Genomic DNA, 20330 nt, shown 5'->3' with positions numbered 1-20330 from the left:
CTGGAGAGGACAAAAAAAATAAAAAATAAAATAAAAAATTTAAATTATTTTTTATTTGTGGCGGACGTAATTCTTTCGTGGCGGGCCGCCACAAATAAATGAATGTGTGGGAAACCCTGCGTTTACCAAACAATCTGTCACTCCTAATCGCTAAATCCCATGAAATCTTATACGTCTAGTCTCTTATGTGAATGAGCTAAATAATATTTGATATTTTACAGTAATGTGTTAATAATTTCACACATAAGTCGCACCCCCGGCCAAACTATGAAAAAAACTGCGACTTATAGTCCGAAAAATACGGTAAGCAGATATTAACAGTAATTGAACAAGTAGATTAATAATTCATTTTCTACCACTTGTCCTTAATAATGTTGACAGAAATAATAGAATGATAAATGACACAATATGTTACTGCATATGTCAGCAGCTAAATTAGGAGCCTTTGTTTGTTTACTTACTACTAAAAGACAAGTTGTCTTGTATGTTCACTATTTTATTTAAGGACAAACTTGCAATAAGAAACATATGTTTAATGTACCCTCAGATTTTTGTTATAACAAAGCCAATAATGCATTTTTTTGTGGTCCCCTTTATTTAGAAAAGTATCGAAATACATTTTGGTATCGGGACACTAGTTTGAACTAATGGAGCCAGTACACGTTGATTTCACATACATTATCAGAAAGAATCATATCTCATTGGCCTCACAAACTCCGAGGGAATAAAGTTTATTTTCAAGCCGAGACTCCATTAACCTCTTCCATCAAATTATTTTGCTGTCTCATGCTGCTTTCCTTAGTCTGTCACATATTAATTGTCCCCCCAACAATGTGACCAAACCGGAACAAAAAATATGTTCCTCTCCAATTTACATGGGTTTTGTAACAAAAAATAAAGTCAACATGTACTTGCATGAAATTACCAAAGAAAATACATTTTTAATCACATTATATGTAAATATTAACTTACATGTATACATTTGATTGATTGATTGAAACTTTTATTAGTAGATTGCACATTGAAGTACAATTGACCACTAAATGGTAACACCCGAATAAGTTTTTCAACTTGTTTAATTCGGGGTCCACTTAAATTGATTCATGATACAGACACTAGAGATGTCCGATAATATTGGCCGGCCGATATTATCAGCCGATAAATGTGTTAAAATGTAATATCGGAAATTATTGGTATCGTTTTTTTTATTATCGGTATCGGTTTTTTTTGTTTGTTTGTTGTTGTTTTTTTATTAAATCAACATAAAAAACACAAGATACACTTATAGTGCACCAACCCAAAAAACCTTCCTCACCCATTCACACTCATTCACACAAAAGGGTTGTTTCTTTCTGTTATTAATATTGTGGTTCCTACATTATAGATCAATATATATCAATACAGTCTGCAAGGGATACAGTCCGTAAGCACACATGGTTGTGCGTGCTGCTGGTCCATTAATAGTACTAACCTTTAACAGTTAATTTTACTAATTTTCATTAATTACTAGTTTCAATGTAACTGTTTTTATATTGTTTTACTTTCTTTTTTATTCAAGAAAATGTTTTTAATTTATTTAAGTAGTAAAGTAAAGTATAAGGAAAAGTGTCTACATTTGATTATTTACATTTGATTATTTTTTATTTATTTATTCTAACCAACTATGGAATTATATAACATATATACAATGTGCTTCTGTCAGCAGCTACACAAATTATAACATTATATACAAGCGTTTCATCCGCACGCCTTCTCGAAAGGTGGCGCTAAAACAAAAATCCGTCATGAAGCCGAAGAAGAAGAAGGAGACGAAGAAGAAGTAGAAGAAGAAGAAGACAAAGATGGCGGAAGCTACAGCGAGTGTTGATAACATGATGGCAGGCGATCAGGCGGACGCGAGTGCGGGAGAGCAGGCTGCCGGTGGGAAGAAAGCAGTTTGTTTGATCGTTCTTGGCATGGCTGGATCCGGAAAGACCACCTTTGTTCAGGTCATCATTTAATCATATTTTCATTGATTACCGTTGAGAACAACATGCCAACGTGATGTTATCACATTCCGGGCTATTTTTTATATATAAAACTATTATCAAAACAGACCGCTTCTTAACAAGTTACCATAAAGACATTCACATGTAGTCTCACAAACTTTAATATCCGCCAATGAGGACGTCTGTGTAACCGCAATGACGTCACCAGTCTCTTTCATGGCTTGACGCTTTCTAGAAAAGTCGTTGCACTTTAGGCAAGGCAAGTTTATTTATAGAGCACAATTCGTACACCAGGCAATTCAAACTGTCCATCCATTTCTACCGCTTGTCCCTTTCGGGGTTGCGGGGGGGGGGGGGGGGGGCTGCTGTAGCCTATCTCAGCTGCATTCGGGCGGAAGGCGGGGGTACACCCTGGACAAGTCGCCATCTCATCAAACTGCTTTACAGAAAATAAAAGAAAGCAAAATATTCCATATTTCAAATTAAATCTAGAAAATACAATAATCGTAGAACAATCATCCATCCATCCAGCCATTTCCTACCGCTTGTCCCTTAAAAATCAGTTAATTCAAATTAAAATCAATCAAATCAGGCTGAATGTGAACATTGCCAACATTGAGGCCTGTGTCACATCTTTAGGAAGACTTTTATTAGTAGATTGCACAGTACAGTACATATTCCGTACAATTGACCACTAAATGGTAACACCCCAATAAGTTTTTCAACTTGTTTAATGTAGAGAATAATTTTGCCACACCTAGTGTGTGTGTGACAATCCCTTGCAGCCCTAGTGTGTCACACTAGGGCTGCAACTAACTATTATTTTGATAATCGATTAATCTGTCGATTATTACTTCGATTAATAATCGGATAAAAGAAGCAAACTACATTTCTATCCTTTCCAGTATTTTATTGAAAAAAAACAGCATACTAGCACATACTTATTTTGATTATTGTTTTTCAGCTGTTTGTACATGTTGCAGTTTATAAATAAAGGTTTATAAAAAATTTAAAAAAAATTGCCTCTGCGCATAGCATAGATCCAACGAATCGATGACTAAATTAATCGCCAACTATTTTTTTAATCGATTAGTTGTTGCAGCCCTATGTCGCACAATCAGCCCTCTGTTTTCCCGGTCTCTGTATCAGCTGATATTTGACACAGGCCCCCATATCCCGTTTTAGCTGCCCGGGATATGCCTGTACATTATTCTCTAATTTTGGATCTACAGAATCAGCATGTCCTCATCCATTTGTGTCAACCAGATGAAATTAAGTCTAAAAACCTTTGACAAGTTGACTTCATGTCTGTTGCCGCCCATCAGGACCTTTGCAAAGTGTAAAATACGATCCGCCTTGAAGACGGAGTATTTTATTTTGAAAGTAAACCGGATATTTTATTTTGTGTTTGTGCATGACTTCCTGTCCAACACTAGCAGATTTTGACACCGTGACTTGAATAAAAACGGAACAAGTTGGTGTGCCGGTCCGTGGGTGTTCCGCATTTAGTGGAAATTCGGGGTCAGTGTTTATAGCTTCACCTTTATCGTTAGTTTTTAAGCCAAAATACGTCCATTCCCCCTCTTTTTTCTCCCCACTGTTTCTGCTTGTAAGTGCTCTCTGTGTGTGCTGACTAGCGACATGCGCCTCGGCTCGTGTTACCAGCAATGTCACCACGGCGCGCAATCATGTCAATGAAAAAAAATATTTTATCGGTATTTTTCTAAGGCAGTATAGTACCTTTTTTTAATTCATTAGTACGGGGGTCAGCAACCCGCGGCTTTAGAGCCGCATGCGGCACTTAAGTGCCGACCGAGTGGCTCCCTGGACCTCTTTCAGAGATGTGTGAAAATGGAAAAAGATGAACAAAAAATATATATTTTTTGTTTTAATATATTTTCTGTAGGAGAACAAACATGACCCAAACATTCCTAAATGTTAAAAATCCCACTGTTTATGTTATACATGCTTCACTGATGGGAGTATTTTGCAAGCATCGTTTTGTTCTACTAATTTCAGCGATCCTTGAACCAGTTGTAGTTTGTTTACATGCACAACTTTCTCCGACGCGGCCACAGAAAGACGTGTTTTATGCCACTCCTTTGTGTCATTTTGTCCACCAAACGTTTTATGCTGTGCGTGAATGCACAAAGGTGAGATTTTATTGATTTGCTGGAGTGCTTATCAGGCATATTTGGTCAATCCATGACTGCATTAATTATTTAACTGATGCTAATATGCTATTTAGGCTAGCTGTATGTACATATTGCATCATTATGCCTCGTTTGTAGGTATATTTGAGCTCATTTAATTTCCTTTACTTATGTCCTCTGCATATTTAATTGATATTTGCATGTCTCATGACACATTAATATTATATACAATATTGGTTGCATTTCTCAGAGTTGTTTGTGTGCCATGTTATTCCAGACCACAGCAAACGTTACCCAGCTTGCAAAGATTGTAACAGATATATTAGAGGAAGACAGCCTGCCGTTTCCTTAAACTTGGACACACACATCTATACCTTTGGCCATTCTGAGCCAGTCATTTCCAGAAGTTATCCTATACTGTGAGAAGCCTCCATTTTACTAATGATTTCCAATGTTGCAAAAATGTGTAGAATAAAAATTAAAATACAACATTTCTGTCAACGAAGATTTGCGTCAGCCTTTGATAGTAGGCTATTATAGCTAATATAGACACTTACATTTCTCATAGTCATTCACATTGACGTCCCACTGCGGTGAGTTTTTCCTTGCCCGTATGTGGGCTCTGTACCGAGGATGTCGCTGTGGCTTGTGCAGCCCTTTGAGACACTTGTGATTTAGGGCTATATAAATAAACATTGATTGATTGATGTGTTGCCTTCATTATAACACTTATATAAGACTTTAAATTTTTGCTGTTCCAGACCGATTTTTTTTGTATTTTTGGTCCAATGTGGCTCTTCCAACATTTTGGGTTGCCGACCCCTGCATTAGTACCATAAAAGCCTTAATCTAATGTCCGCTGAATGTATTAGTGGACGTGCCCTCTAAGTGTCTCTAACCATTATGTCGATTTTAACAGAGGTTGACGGCGCATCTGTATTCTCTCAAATGTCCGCCATACCTCATCAACCTGGATCCTGCCGTCCACGAGGTCCCCTTCCCTCCAAACATCGGTAAGGAGCGTACTACTTGTACAAAACCCAAAACCAGTGAAGTTGGCACGTCGTGTAAATCGTAATTAAAAACAGAATACAATAATTTGCAAATCCTTGTCAACCTATTTTCAATTGAGTAGACTGCAAAGACAAGATACTTAACGTTCAAACTGGATAACTTTGGTATTTTTTGCAAATATTGGCTCATTCAGAATTTTTTGCCCGCAACTTATTTTAAAAAAGCTGGCACAAGTGGCAAAAAATAGACTGAGAAAGTTGAGGATCACTTATTTAGAACATCCCACAGGTGAACAGGCTAATTGGGAACAGGTGGGTGCCATGATTGGGTTTAAACCTCTAAAGGCTTAGTGGCCACATGTGTGGACAGCACCTTTTAGCTCTTATTTCTAAAATTGTGTACACTACTGAATTGGGGTCTTATTAGCCGCTTATGTGGACACTTATACTGCCATCTGGTGGTGTCAGAAGAGTATAACATACAATGGAATTTGGGGAAAAAAAGTGTAAAAATAAGAATTAGCAGGTCACTAAACATGAAGTACATGTTTGTTACTTATGGACTAAGTGCATCATATCAAAAGATGATTCTTAGTTTTTATTCTAATTAGGGTCCAATAAGCCGAAATAGCAAAGAGAAATAAAAAAAGTATGTAAACAAACAGCTTGGGCCTTAAGAGGATAAAAGCATCTGCAAGTGCAAGTTAAAACTCTATGCAAAGCCAAAGCCATTTATCAACAACACCCAGAAACGCCGCCGGCTTCGCTGGGCCCGAGCTCATGTAAGATGGACTGATGCAAAGTGGAAAAGTGTTCTGTGGTCTGACGAGTCCACATTTCAAATTGTTTTTGGGAAACTGCGGATGTTGTGTCCTCCGGACCAAAGAAGAAAATAACCATCCAGATTGTTATAGGCGCAAAGTTCAAAAGCCAGCATCTGTGATGGTATGGGGGTGTATTAGTGCCCAAGACATGGGTAACTTACACATCTGTGAAGGCACCATTAATGCGGAAGGGTACATACAGGTTTTGGAGCAACATATGTTGCCATCCAAGCAACGCCTTCTTCGTGGACGCCCCTGCTTATTTCAGCAACACCTGTTACAACAGTGGGGGGCCAACAACAGAGTGCGGGTACTAAACTGGCCTGCCTGTAGTCCAGACCTGTCTCCCATTGACAATGTGTGGCGAATTATAAAGTCTAAAAGAGGACAACTTAGACCCCGGACTGTTGAACAACTTAAGCTGTACATCGAGCAAGAATGGGAAAGAATTCCACCTGAAAACCTTCAAAAATTGTTCTTCTCAGTTCCCAAACGTTTACTGAGTGTTGTTAAAAGGAAAGGCCATGTAACACAGTGGTGAACATGCCCCTGTGCCAACTTTTTTACAATTTGTTGCTGCCATTAAATTCTAAGTTAATGATTTTTTTTTTTTTTTAAATAAAAAAAAAGTTTCTCAGTTCGAACATTAAATATCTTGTCTTTGCAGTCTATTCGATTTAATATGAGTTGAAAAGGATTTGCAAATCATTGTATTCCGTTTTTATTTACCATTTACAAAACGTGCCAACTTCACTGGTTTTGGGTTTTGTACTTGAAGTCTGCCTCTAGCGTACAAAAAGCCACTTTGAGTCCACGTTTCCAGACACGACCTCTGACCTGAATGTTGTTGTTCTGCAGACATCCGAGACACGGTGAACTACAAAGAGGTGATGAAGCAGTACGGCCTGGGACCCAACGGCGGCATTGTGACCTCTCTCAACCTGTTTGCTACCCGCTTTGATCAGGTCTTTCCTGTTCTTACTTACCCCTGCAATGTTTTGCACCAGAAGTAATACAGCGGTCGTCCTCTAGGTGATGCACTTCATAGAGAAGAAGCAGCACGATCACAGGTGAGTGAACGGATCGTACGTCTGAATATCATCGCAAATGTTCATCGTTTTCTCTCCCCTGTGCAGGCACGTGCTTATCGACACCCCGGGTCAGATCGAAGTCTTCACCTGGTCCGCGTCCGGAACCATCATCACGGAAGCTCTGGTGCGTCGCCAGCCCGGCCGAGGTTTATTGTGCTGCTTCATCCGATAACGTGCAAAATGTCTCAGGCCTCGTCCTTCCCCTGCGTGGTGGTCTACGTCATGGACACGTCACGGAGCGTCAATCCCGTCACCTTCATGTCCAACATGTTGTACGCCTGCAGGTACGAAAGCATGAGTCGGCATTTGTCGCCGCAGAAAACACGCCCTTGTAACGGTTTCTTGTTTGGTGGTCTTTTAGTATTCTCTACAAGACCAAGCTCCCTTTCATTGTCGCCATGAACAAAGTGAGTAACTTATTTTTATTTGTTTTACTACGCTTAAAGTGTAACGTTACATTTAGCCATGTCCTGGTCCGATATCAGCTAAGAAAACAAGCATCGGATGATATTGGCGAGCATCTAAAATCTCAGTAATAATAAAGTTGGACAGTTAACATCTAAATGTCCTCCCAATAAACACACAAGATTGATATTTTCTAGAGATGTCCGATAATGGCTTTTTTCCGATATTGTCCAACTCTTAATTACCGATATCAACCGATACGGATATATACAGTCGTGGAATTAACACATTATTATGCCTAATTTTGTTTTGATGCCCCGCTGGATGCATTAAACAATGTAACAAGGTTTTCCAAAATAAATCAACTCAAGTTATGGAAAAAAATGCCAACATGGCACTGCCATATTTATTATTGAAGTCACAAAGTGCATCATTTTTTAACATGCCTCAAAACAGCAGCTTGGAATTTGGGACATGCTCTCCCTGAGAGAGCATGAGGAGGTTGAGGTGGGCGGGGTCGGGGTGGGGGGGGCTTTGTCAATAACATCAACAAAGCGCACCTTTGTACATTCACACACAGTATGAAACTTTTGGTGGACAAAATGAGACAAAGGAGTGGAAGATTTGACATGTAAACAAACTGTTGCGTCACAGTCCACACTGTGGTGAGTTCAAGAGCCGCCGAAATTAGTAGGACAAAACGATGTTCACCAAATAATATCAGTGAAACATACACACAAACATATTAAACCGTGGGCTTTCTAACAATTGGGAAGGTCTGGGTCATGTTTGTCCTCAAACCAAAAACATACTAAAACAAAGAAATTATTTTTCCCCATCTATTTCAATTTTCAATCCTTTTTTAAAAATGCTCCAGGGAGCCACTAGAGTGGCACTAGAGAGCCGCGGGTTGCTGACCACTGTCTTAGACACACGAATTAAAGGTGTTTCTGAAATCCTCTGATGCTTTTTTTAACCACAACATTAGCGCCACATGAAACTTTATGTCCCACTATGACAGGGGTGTCCAAAGTGCGGCCCGGGGGCCATTTGCGGCCCGCAGCCACACATTCTGGAAATGCTATTGCAAAAATAAACATTAACTAGAAAAAGTTGCAATGTTGACACAAAGCTGCCATGCAGGCTGTTTTTTTCTTTTGTCTATCTTTATTTTTCTTTTTTTGCCATTGCTTAAAAAAAATAAAAAATCTATGTTGTAATGAATTATTGACCTATTCAAGGCTCCAATTATTTCAAATATTTCACTTTAAAATGTTTTATGTGGAAAATATTGCATATATTGTGTGGTTGCCATACAAAAACATCCACATTTTCTTTGACAAAAGAGCATAAAACAAACAAAATAATAGTTCAAACCTAAAATTGACAGATATATCTGAAGTTGATCTCGTAACTTAAGTGTTGAAAGTAAAAAAAAAAAACTAATACAAATGTATCACTTTGAGTTGGGCACCTTTTGTATCCTAAATATATTTAATGGGATTTTATTTATCTTTTCACTGTGATTACTCAAAAATAGCAATGAATTAATATAAATGGTGTCTTGCATTATTGATGTTTTTAAGGCTCTAATTACTTCACATCAAACATTGCTTTCTGAATGTTTTGGGCAGTGGGGGAAATACTGCATTTCAGTTTTATTATAAAAAACAAAGTTGTCTTGACAGAAAAGGCATAAAACCTTTTTGGTTTTTTAAATTTGATATCAATCTGAAGTTGATGTACTGTAGAGATTTACTGTAAGCGTTAAAAATAAAAAAAATAATTTGACTTGTTTTTAACATTTTAATGACTTAGACCCTTTATGGTCCCCGGGAGCCCTAAAGGTAAAAAAAAAAAAAAATCCATATATTTTGTTATGATTTGAAAAAGAAAACTATCAAAATGGGCCCCGCAGGCTTTAATTTTTCCATGTGCGGCCCTCAGTGGAAAAAGTTTGGACACCCCTGCATTATGTTTACTGATCTATACTATTCATTAGGGCTGTGAATTTTTGGGTGTCCCACGATTCGATTCAATATCGATTCTTGGGGTCACGATTCGATTCAAAATCGATTTTTTTTTTCAATTCAAAAGGATTCTCTACTCATTCAATACATAGGATTTCAGCAGGATCTACCCCAGTCTGCTGACATGCAAGCAGAGTAGTAGATTTTTGTAAAAAGCTTTTATAATTGTAAAGGACAATGTTTTATCAACTGATTGCAATAATGTACATTTGTTTTGACTATTAAATGAACCAAAAATATGACTTATTTTATCTTTGTGAAAATATTGGACACAGTGTGTTGTCAAGCTTATGAGATGCGATGCAAGTGTAAGCCACTGTGACACTATTGTTCTTTTTTTTATATATATAAATGTCTAATGATAATGTCAATGACAGATTTTTAATCACTGCTATGTTGAAATTGTAACTAATATTGATACTGTTGTTGATAATATTCATTTTTGTTTCACTACTTTTGGTTTCTTCTGTGTCGTGTTTGTGTCTCCTCTCAATTGCTCTGTTTATTGCAGTTCTGAGTGTTGCTGGGTCAGGTTTGGAATTGGATTGCATTGTTATGGTATTGCTGTGTATTGTTTTGTTTGATTTATTAATTTAAAAAATAATAATAATTTAAAAAAAATAAAAATCGATTTTTTAAAAATGAGAATCGATTCTGAATCGCACAACGTGAGAATCGCGATTCAAATTTGAATCGATTTTTTCCCACACCCCTACTATTCATGTTTAAATAACCTTTACTGCAAATACATTTTGGCTCCAAATATCAGTTATCAGCCTGCTTGACTACCAATAATCGGTATCGTCCCATAAAAAACTGTATCGGTCGATCTCTATACTGTTTATCTAAATACGATATCGGGTATGCCGGTTCAGTTGGTGTGTTGCTTTCAAGGCCCCGTGGTGAAAAAGGCTTGTTGTGCGCTTTGTGCAGACGGACATCATCGACCACAGCTTCGCCGTGGAGTGGATGCAGGACTTTGAGGCTTTCCAGGACGCTCTAAACCAGGAAACCTCCTACGTGAGCAACCTGACACGCTCCATGAGTCTGGTCCTGGATGAGTTCTACTCCAACCTGAGGGTGAGAGCGCCATTTGGAACGCTTGAAGGAGAACCTCCGATGACCCGGCCTGCTTCCACAGGTAGTGGGCGTGTCCTCGGTGACAGGAAATGGATTGGACGACTTCCTCGTCAAGGTGCAGGAAGCAGCTGAAGAGTACGACAGGTGTGTTAACAATTTTTATGAAGTCACATTTCTGTTTTTTTGTTTTTTTTGACCAGCGGGTGGCAGTAGTGTCCATGTTGGCTTATCAGAGAAGTAATATTTTGTATTAAACGTCTCTTGGTTCCTCAGAGATTATCGACCAGAGTATGAAAGACTGCGCCAACAGCTGGTGAGCATCTTGGCCGTGTTAGCTCTCCAACGCCCACGCTAACTTCTTGACGACTTGAGCGTTTTGACCTTTGCCCTGTCCACCAGCTGGACGCTCAAAGTAAAAAGCAGGAAGAGCAGCTGGAGAGACTCCGGAAGGATCTCGGCGCCGTCGACATGGCGACGTCTGTTTCAGGTCAGCTATGACCGAACATTTATTTTGGTTTCCTGTCATCGCCAAAGTCTCAACACCCTTTCTCAGACTACCGTATTTTCCGCACTATAAGGCGCACCTAAAAACCTCCAATTTTGTCAAAAGCTGACAGTGCGCCTTATAATCCGGTGCGCCTTATACATGGACCAATATTGAGCCTCCAACAGGTAAAAGTTTCAATCAATCCATCAATCGCAACTACGGTAAGCAGTGTTTCCCATAAACTGCCAAGATACCTGTGGCTGTGGGGGCGTGGCTATGGGCGTGGTCACCATGACATCATCGAGTAATTTGCATAATTTACTACAATGATATGATTTTCTCTAAAAAGGCTCAAAAAATGTATACTTACTAATTAATAACAGTTTTGTTTTAAACGTCCAGCCATCCATCCATTTTACAATATAATTACAACACTTTATGTACATATTTATATACAGATTTGAACAATAAGTTATTCACTGAAATATATTTATTAATTGTGGTTCTTACAAAAAATATATCTTATAAAATATAAAAGGTAAAATGTCTCAAAGCTCTGCCCCTTTAATTAGTGCATACTAAATAATTTAACTTTAGCCTACTACTACAACCATATTATTTACCAGCAACATAAAGTGAAACAGAGGCAGAGGTGTCCTGCCACAGTCAGTAACAAATAAACAGAAAACAGTAGTGGTGGTAGATAGACACAGAGCTTCATCAAACATCTGATCCACTGAACAAAGAGCTCCAAAAATCTTGAACTTTAGACTGCCATCAGTTTTACTCCCTACACTTAACCATGTGTTTCCTACTGCCTGCAGACTTTGCACCCTTTGTTATATACACATGTTGTGTTTCTAATATAAATACATTTAATAAAGTCAAATACAAATAAGGCAACAAGATAAGTATCCTACACTTCTCTTTTGTAAAGTAAATCTGAACAGCTGATATGGGCATCTACATCAACTATATGATTTGCCTGAGAAGCTGGACAGGACAAAAAAAAAAAAAAAATTGATGTTTTTTTTTTTTTAATTTTTAATTTTTATTTTTATTTGTGGCGGACGTAATTCTTTCGTGGCGGGCCGCCACAAATAAATGAATGTGTGGGAAACACTGGTAAGCAACCGCCAACTTCATTTTCCCCCGTAGAAGAAGAAGAAGCGCGTGTTGCATGCTGGGATATATGCCGTTTCATTTCCATTTGTTTGTTTATGTAAAGACCCCAAAATGGCTCCTATTAAGAGACACGCTCACGGCGCAGAGTACAAACTTAAGACTTAAGATCAGTCACGCAGTAGAACACGGGAATAGAGCAGCAGCGACACTGACTCCATTAATGACGACTTCGACTTCGCCAAACTGTTTAATTCGGACGCTGAAGAAGAAGAATTTGAGGGATTCGTGGATGAGGAATAACTTCATAAAGTGAGCTTTACATGTTTGTGTTGTGTGACATTAACGTTTGAGCAACGTTGATATATTGTTATTGCTCTGCACTATTTCGAGTGTTACTATATTGCATACTTGCCAACCCTCCCGAGTTTTCCGGGAGACTCCCGAAATTCAGCGCCTCTCCCGAAAACCCGACAAATATTCTCCCGAAAATCTCCCGATTTTCAGCCGGAACTGGAGGCCACGCCCCCTCCAGCTCCATGCGGACCTGAGTGAGGACAGCCTTTTTTCACGTCCGCTTTCCCACGATATAAACAGCGTGCCTGCCCAATCACGTTATTCCATACGAGGCGTCCGGCATACCGCCGATGAGCATGGCGCAGATGGAGAAGATCTTCTCGGCGTCCGTGTCGGCGCACACGTTGCCAAAGCCGACGCTGGTCAGGCTGCTGAGGGTGAAGTAGAGGGCGGCGATGTACGAGCCGCGCACCGACGGGCCGCCGACCGTGTTGTTGACGTAGGGCCGCACAAAAAATAAATAAAAAATATTTGTTATTAAATCAACATAAAAAACACGATATATACATTATAGATCAATACAGTCTGCAGGGATACAGTAATGGCGTAACATGTCTCCTTCGAGCTACACTGCAAAAAGTCAGTGTTCAAAAACAAGAAAAAAATAAATAAAATGAGGGGTATTTTACTTGAACTAAGCAAAATTATCTGCCAATAGAACAAGAACATTTGGCTTGTCAAGATTTTCCAAAACAAGTCAAATTAAAGCTGCAAGCAGCGTTGGTCGGGTCCGCATTTTGGCAGGTGCTAGTCCCAGGTGTCCCAATACTTTTGTCCAGTGGTAGTCCTGAGTGAGACCTACATAGAGGTTTTTGTTTCGTGTCTCTACGATATTCGTACTGGGAGTTAGATACTTTTGTGTAGTGTACCTACCTTCTCTGCATTCTGTGCTCACGCTGGTGCTTTCTGCTGTAAAAGCAGCCATCTTAAAACAACAGCAGCGGAGCAACTTTAGTGCTGCGGGTCTTTGAAGGCACGTAAACTCAAAACGGTAGCACTAAACGAAACGCCGTCGTCAACTTTTAATCAGAAGGGTTCAATCTCTCTCCTGTAGCAGTTTGAAGCCGAAACGACAAACGCGCTCGGAGGTGATAATGTTTGATGTTTGGTGACCGGTTTTAACAAAAATTTTGTTTTTAAGGAGGGATAGCAAACTTCCTGTTGATTTTTGCTGAAGGATGTCAACCTAAGAAATGTAGGTCTAGGTGAGACCTACCAGAGGTATTTGTTTCATGTCTCTAAGACGTTCCTACCGGAAGTTACAAGCAGTTTTGTCTGAGTTTTCCTCTAAAGAGCAGTTTTTTCTCTGTTTTATTCAAAAATTGTGCTAGAGCACAATTTTGAGTTTTGGGGTTCGGTTTTTTTTTTTTAGATCGCAATTTCCACCAGTCCCGATGTGTGTAAGAAGTTTGGTGAGTTTTGAAGTATTTTAAGAGGGTGAAATTACAGCTCAAAGAGGCAAAAATGAGTGTTTTTAGTACATTTTTGTCTTAAATGGGAAATTGCCAACTTCCTGTTGGTTTTTGCCCGAGGATGTGTCATTATGAATTGTAGGTCTAAGTGAGACCTACATACAGGTTTTTGTTTCATGTCTCTACGACCTTCCTAGTGGGAGTTACAGGCAGTTTGTTTTTGTTTTTTCCTCGGGGGCGCTAGAGCGCAATTTTGATTTTTGGGGTTTGGTTTTTTTATTAGATGGCAATTTTCGCAGGTCCTGATGTGTGTGTCAAATTTGGTGAGTTTTGAAGCATGTTAAGTGGGTCAAATTAGAGTTTTTTTGTGGCGGCGGAATAATAATAAATAAAGAATAATAAAACCTTACAAATTCAATATGGTCCTGTGCGGACCCTAATTAGCTAACCTCAATGAACCCCAAAATACCTTAAAATAAGTATATTCTCACTAATAACAAGTGCACTTTTCTTGGTAGAAAAAACAAATGAGACCTTTTTTCTCAATATGTTGAACATTTTTCTTAAATGAAGTAAATGCTAGTGCCATTATCTTGACATAATGATATGCGCTCGGCATTACATTTCTTGAAACCAGCAAAATTATACTAAAAACTAGTTTATTGTTCTTAATGGAAAGGCAACCGCTTGTTACTCTGGGGGTCTCCTAGCCGCTCAGGCAAATCATATTGTCTAAAAACGCATTTTTCCATGGATAACATGACATCATCGCGCCAAGTGCGCTCTCTTTCATTAGTGCGCAAAGGAATATATATATATACATGTGACCTGTGCTGGCAAAATGAGTCAAAATGAGGAAATTTTAAAAACTGAGTTATTGTTATTTACACATTCTCCATCTAAAGACCTTCAAAATGATATATGGTTTGTTGGAATCGGACAGAAAATGACCGAGTTACATCCGATTGAAGTCGACCGAGTTTGAGGGTCCGTTTTGAGAAAAAACAGCTTAAAGTTTACTGTTCCAGAACAGAATGTTCCAAAACAAAACTCCATAGCAACCATACCTTAAAAGTCCTTGTAGCAACACCAAAATTGATACAATTAAAGTCAAATCCCATGTCTAAAGGAAAAATATATATTCAACTCTATTGAAAACGGTTATGTACAAAAATTTCAACACTGTTATGTCACAGTTTTTTTGTTCACTGGTCAGTTTGTCAGCTGGTCAGCTGTCCGTAATATTCCTGACCAGCAGCACTAAGAAGATTCGCCGACTGCAGTGAATTTAGCGCACTTGCAACTGCCGGTGTACCCTCTCCACCTTCTACCGTAATTTCCGGACTATAAGCCGCACCTGACTATAAGCCGCACCAGCTAAATTTAGGGGGAAATACAGATTGCTCCATATATAAGCCGCACCTGACTATAAGCCGCAGGGTTTTGATGTGTAATTACCGTAGTATATAGGGCGGGGGTTCCTGCTACCACGGAGGGGATTGTCGGGACAGAGATGACTGTTTGGGAACGCAAAGCGTCCCATTTATTAACAATAAATCTTTCAATCATTCAATCAAACTTTCACATCTTTGACATGGCGAACAGCATTCGTGCAGAGTACAAATAATACAACGGTGCAAAGTAATACAAAGTGCTCGCCTGTACGTTATCAAAATAACCAGCCTACCGGTATATGAAAAGTCAGTCTTTAATCATTGTGTCATCGTCTTCCTCCTGCGTACTAAAACCACCGAAATCCTCTTCATCGGTGTCGGAGAAGAACAGGCCGTATATAAGCCGCACCGTTGTATAAGCCGCAGGGACCAGAACGAGGGGAAAAAGTAGCGGCTTATAGTCCGGAAATTACGGTAAATCCATTACGGAATGTAAAACAGTCTAACTTATCCACAAAAATTATAATTAAATGTTCGAAAATCACCTTTTTTCACCAAATATTCCGCTCGAATTACTGTGTTGTTTTTCATCCGGGCGCTGCCATGATACCACAATGCACCGCGCGGGGTGATTCAACCAATGAGGGTACGCCTCACAGCGACCGCTTAGCAACAAGCCGGATTTGTTTACGTCAGGTTTAAAAACTCGAATTGTATTGGTTCAGAATGGCGTCATCGGGAATTCCATGCTCGTTTTTAGAAAGTAGGTAAACTTGGCGTCACAATGATACCAAATATGGCTAGGGAGATTCCCCCTTATTGCCGCGAGTGAGCGTTGAAAAACACTTGATTTTCTCAAGGAATTTTAACACAAAGGACTAATTTCTGAAGACATACCTCGTACAAAACCTTCAAATAAAGGTGATTTAAGATGTTTTCTTGCTATTTCGATGATTGGGATCGCTAGATTGTGGCTTTATGGACTCGTTTTTGTGAAAATCTCAATTTCAACCAAGATACATTTTTTCCACTTATTTGCCTGTAGCTCAAAATTAGCCTGTGCGTATTCCGACTCATTTTGCCAGCACGGGTCACATATTTGTGCGTGATCTATTTCTGTTCAAAATAGTTTGCAATGTCACATGTTAAATGTTTAAATATTAACTGTCAGTTTGCTGTACTGTGCCAACTGTACTACTATATGAGTACGTGTTTTCTATTGTTTCACTGAAAATAAAACAGCAAAGTCCATTTGGCTGTCATCTGATTTAAAGGCCTACTGAAAGCCACTACTAGCGACCACACAGTCTGATAGTTTATATATCAATGATGAAATCTTAACATTGCAACACATGCCAATGTTAACTTATAAAGTGCAATTTTAAAATTCCCGCCACACTTCCGGTTGAAAAACTCCTTTGGATATGATTTATGCGCGTGACGTCACAAAAGCAACGGAAGTGGTTGGACCAAATCGGACCCGATAGAAAAACCTCTTGTTTTTTTCGACAAAATTCCACAGTATTCTGGACATCTGTGTTGGTGAATCTTTTGCAATTTGTTTAATGAACAATGGAGACAGCAAAGAAGAACGTTGTAGGTGGGATCGATCGGTGTCTTAGCGGCTAAGTACAATACTGTAATATCTGTGATATTTGCATTAGTGTACTGTGTCTTTAAGGGTTTGGGGAACACGCATGCGCGAGTGAGTTGGCGGAGAACTTGAGTGTGTGTGAGCGTGAGTTGTGGCTAACAGCAGCTCGTGTATGTGTGTGCGTTACTTTTTGAACTACAACCAGTTACCTACCGCTTGTTAATAAAGCGATTGAGCAGCGCATCCTCGTCTTGTGTGACTCCTTCTCCACTGCGGGGCATTACAATACTTACAGCAACACAACAAGGACTACTTACCCTGACGCCTAGCCGATGCTTGCCGCCAAACCCACGGATGAAGTCCTTCGTCGCGCCATTGATCGCTGGAACGCAGGTGAGCGCGGCTGTTGATGGGAAGATGAGGGCTGGCTGGCGTAGGTGGAGCGCTAATGTTTGATCATAGTTCCGTGAGGTCCGGTTGCTAAGTTGCTAAATTAGCCTTAGCGTAGTTAGCAACAGCATTTTTAAGCCTTACCAGGCTGATCATTTTTAACCGTGTAGTTACATGTACATGGTTTAATAGTATTGTTGGTCTTCTGTCTATCCTTCCAGTCTGGGGTTTATTTATTTTGTTTCTATCTTCATTTGAGAACGATGCTATCACGTTAGCTCAGTAGCTAAGTGTGTCACCGATGTATTGTCTTGGAGATAAAAGTCACTTTAAATGTCCATTTCGCGTGCTGGACTCTCATTTTCAAGAGGTTATAGTATCCGAGGTGGTTTAAAATACAAATCCGTGATCCACAATAGAAAAAGGAGAGAGTGTGGAATCCAATGAGCCAGCTTGTACCGAAGTTACGGTCAGAGCGAAAAAAGATACGTCCAGCACTGCCTCTCTAGTCCTTCACTGTAACGTTCCTCATCTACGAATCTTTCATCCTCGCTCAAATTAATGGGGTAATCGTCACTTTCTCGGTCCGAATCTCTCTCGCTCCATTGTAAACAATGGGGAATTGTGAGGAATACTAGCTCCTGTGACGTCACGCTACTTCCGGTACAGGCAAGGCTTTTTTTTTATCAGCGAGCAAAAGTTGCGAACTTTATCGTCGATTTTCTCTACTAAATCCTTTCAGCAAAAATATGGCAATATCGCGAAATGATCAAGTATGACACATAGAATGGATCTGCTATTCCCATTTAAATAAAAAAAAATCATTTCAGTAGGCCTTTAATTACTGTATGAGACACAATTGTGTCAAAGTCATGATTTTTACTTTGAAAAAGTAGTTTTATACTTGTGAGTGTTGATGACACAGCTTTGCAACACTTGATATTCTAGTTTCTTGTTTTACTCAATATAGGTCATCAAATCTCAGCAACAAGCTGTAATATCTTACTGAGATCATTTAGGAGCAAAACCCTTAAAAGAAGTAAAACACTCAACATAAAATCTGCTTAATGAGAAGAATTTTCTTATCAGACAGAAAATAAGCAAATATCACCCTTATTTGAGATATTTCATCTTACTAAGATTTCAGTTTTTGCAGTGTAGTCACGTGTTGTGTTCCGCAGAAAACGTCGACGTGGCCACACCCAGCGACCTCATCATGACCCGCGGCGCCCGCGACTCCGAGGACGAAGACGACGTGGACAGCGACACGGACGACATCGACCACAGCAGTGAGGCTCGCTGACGTCTGCCGGGTGTCCGTCCGAAGCTCGAAATAACTATTTTTTTTATTTATTTTTTGTCCGCAGAAGCGGAGGAGAGCAAAGAGAAGGACGCCTTTGGAAGCTTCCTGCAGGAGAGGAGGGAGGTGATTCAGGTCCGGAATCGAAAGTGCGGATTGCCGGAAAGTTAAGAACCAAAACAGACTTATTTCTTCACCTCTTCACGGACAAGCTGGGGGACTTTTGTGAAGTCAAGTGCAGCCTGCAATTAAAAACAAATCTATTCATGTCTGTCTATCTGTGTTGGCCCTGCGATGAGGTGGCGACTTGTCCAGGGTGTACCCCGCCTTCTGCCCGAATGCAGCTGGGATAGGCTTCAGCCACCCCGAGAGGGACAAGTTGTAGAAAATGGATGGATGTTTTTTAATATGTTTTATGGGAGTGTAGTCATCTTTTTGTTTCCTTTACTTAGTCAAAATAAAAGTTATGCTTGGTTTGCATTTTTGATATATTTCATTATCTTTTATTTATTACACAGCTGTATAAAGAATAACGTTTTAGTTGTCCGCCTCTATTTGCTTTAATAATCGTGCCTTGCAACAATTTAATCACACATGAATTTACTAATACATGATGTCATCGATGACACATTTCATTTAAGTCATAGTCGTGGTCAAAAGTTTACATACACTTGTAAAGAACAGTCTTGAGTTTCCAATCATTTCTACAACTCTTATTTTGTTGTGATGTAGTGATTGGAGCACATACTTGTTGCTCACAAAAAACATTCTTGAAGTTTGCTTCTTTTATGAATTTACTGAAAATGTGAGCAAATGTGCTGGGTCAAAAGTATACATACAGCAATGTTAATATTTGCTTACATGTCCCTTGGCAAGTTTCACTGCAATAAGGCGCTTTTGGTAGCCATCCACAAGCTTCTGCTTGAATTTTTGACCACTCTTGACAAAATTGGTGCAGTTCAGCTAAATGTGTTGGTTTTCTGACATGGACTTGTTTCTTCAGCATTGTCCACACGTTTAAGTCAGGACTTTGGGAAGGCCATTCTAAAACCTTAACTCTAGCCTGATTTTAGCCATTCCTTTACCACTTTTGACGTGTGTTTGGGGTCATTGTCCTGTTGGAACACCCAACCTCAGGGCTGATGATTTTAGGTTGTCCTGAAGAATTTGGAGGTAATCCTTCTTTTTCATTGTCCCATTTACTCTCTGTAAAGCACCAGTTCCATTGGCAGAAAATCAGGCCCAGAGCATAATACTACCACCACCATGCTTGACAGTAGGGTTGGTGTTCCTGGGATTAAAGGCCTCACCTTTTCTCCTCCAAACATATTGCTGGGTATTGTGGCCAAAAAGCTACATTTTTGTTTCATCGGACCACAGAACTTTCCTCCAGAAGGTTTTATCTTTGTCTATGTGGTGTCAGATTAAACAAAAATGTGTGGTGTGGCGCAGTTGGGAGAGTGGCTGTGCCAGCAACCTGAGGGTTCCTGGTTCAATCCCCATTTACCATTCAAAGATTCCCACCCATATTTGATTACTATATATTTTGGTCACAAACCTGACTAGAGCCTTGTTCATAATGCTTTATGTGTTGTATGAATAATCTTCGTGATTTCATATCAGTTGCCAAGGTTAAACTCTTATGTAGGTTAGATATGTTTATTGGATGCGATTAAAATCAAGAGTAAAA

General features: G+C 39.4%; 1 protein-coding gene across 1 annotated transcript; it reads left to right on the top strand.

Annotated features, from left to right (window-relative positions):
- The first annotated feature begins 1804 nt into the window (after positions 1-1804).
- LOC133630744 (GPN-loop GTPase 1-like) lies at positions 1805-19120 on the top strand. Its single transcript, XM_062022458.1, has 13 exons — positions 1805-1988; positions 5061-5154; positions 6837-6943; positions 7011-7048; positions 7115-7193; positions 7259-7353; positions 7431-7476; positions 10438-10584; positions 10646-10728; positions 10858-10897; positions 10984-11071; positions 18522-18629; positions 18708-19120. Exons 1-13 carry the CDS (start codon positions 1842-1844, stop codon positions 18809-18811), a joined length of 1176 nt encoding a protein of 391 aa, XP_061878442.1. The 5' UTR covers positions 1805-1841; the 3' UTR covers positions 18812-19120.
- Positions 19121-20330: the final 1210 nt, after the last annotated feature.

The sequence above is a fragment of the Entelurus aequoreus genome, linkage group LG02 (genome assembly GCF_033978785.1).
Source record: "Entelurus aequoreus isolate RoL-2023_Sb linkage group LG02, RoL_Eaeq_v1.1, whole genome shotgun sequence".
NCBI classification, from domain to species: Eukaryota; Metazoa; Chordata; class Actinopteri; order Syngnathiformes; family Syngnathidae; genus Entelurus; species Entelurus aequoreus.
This window is presented reverse-complemented; position numbering and strand designations above follow the sequence as displayed.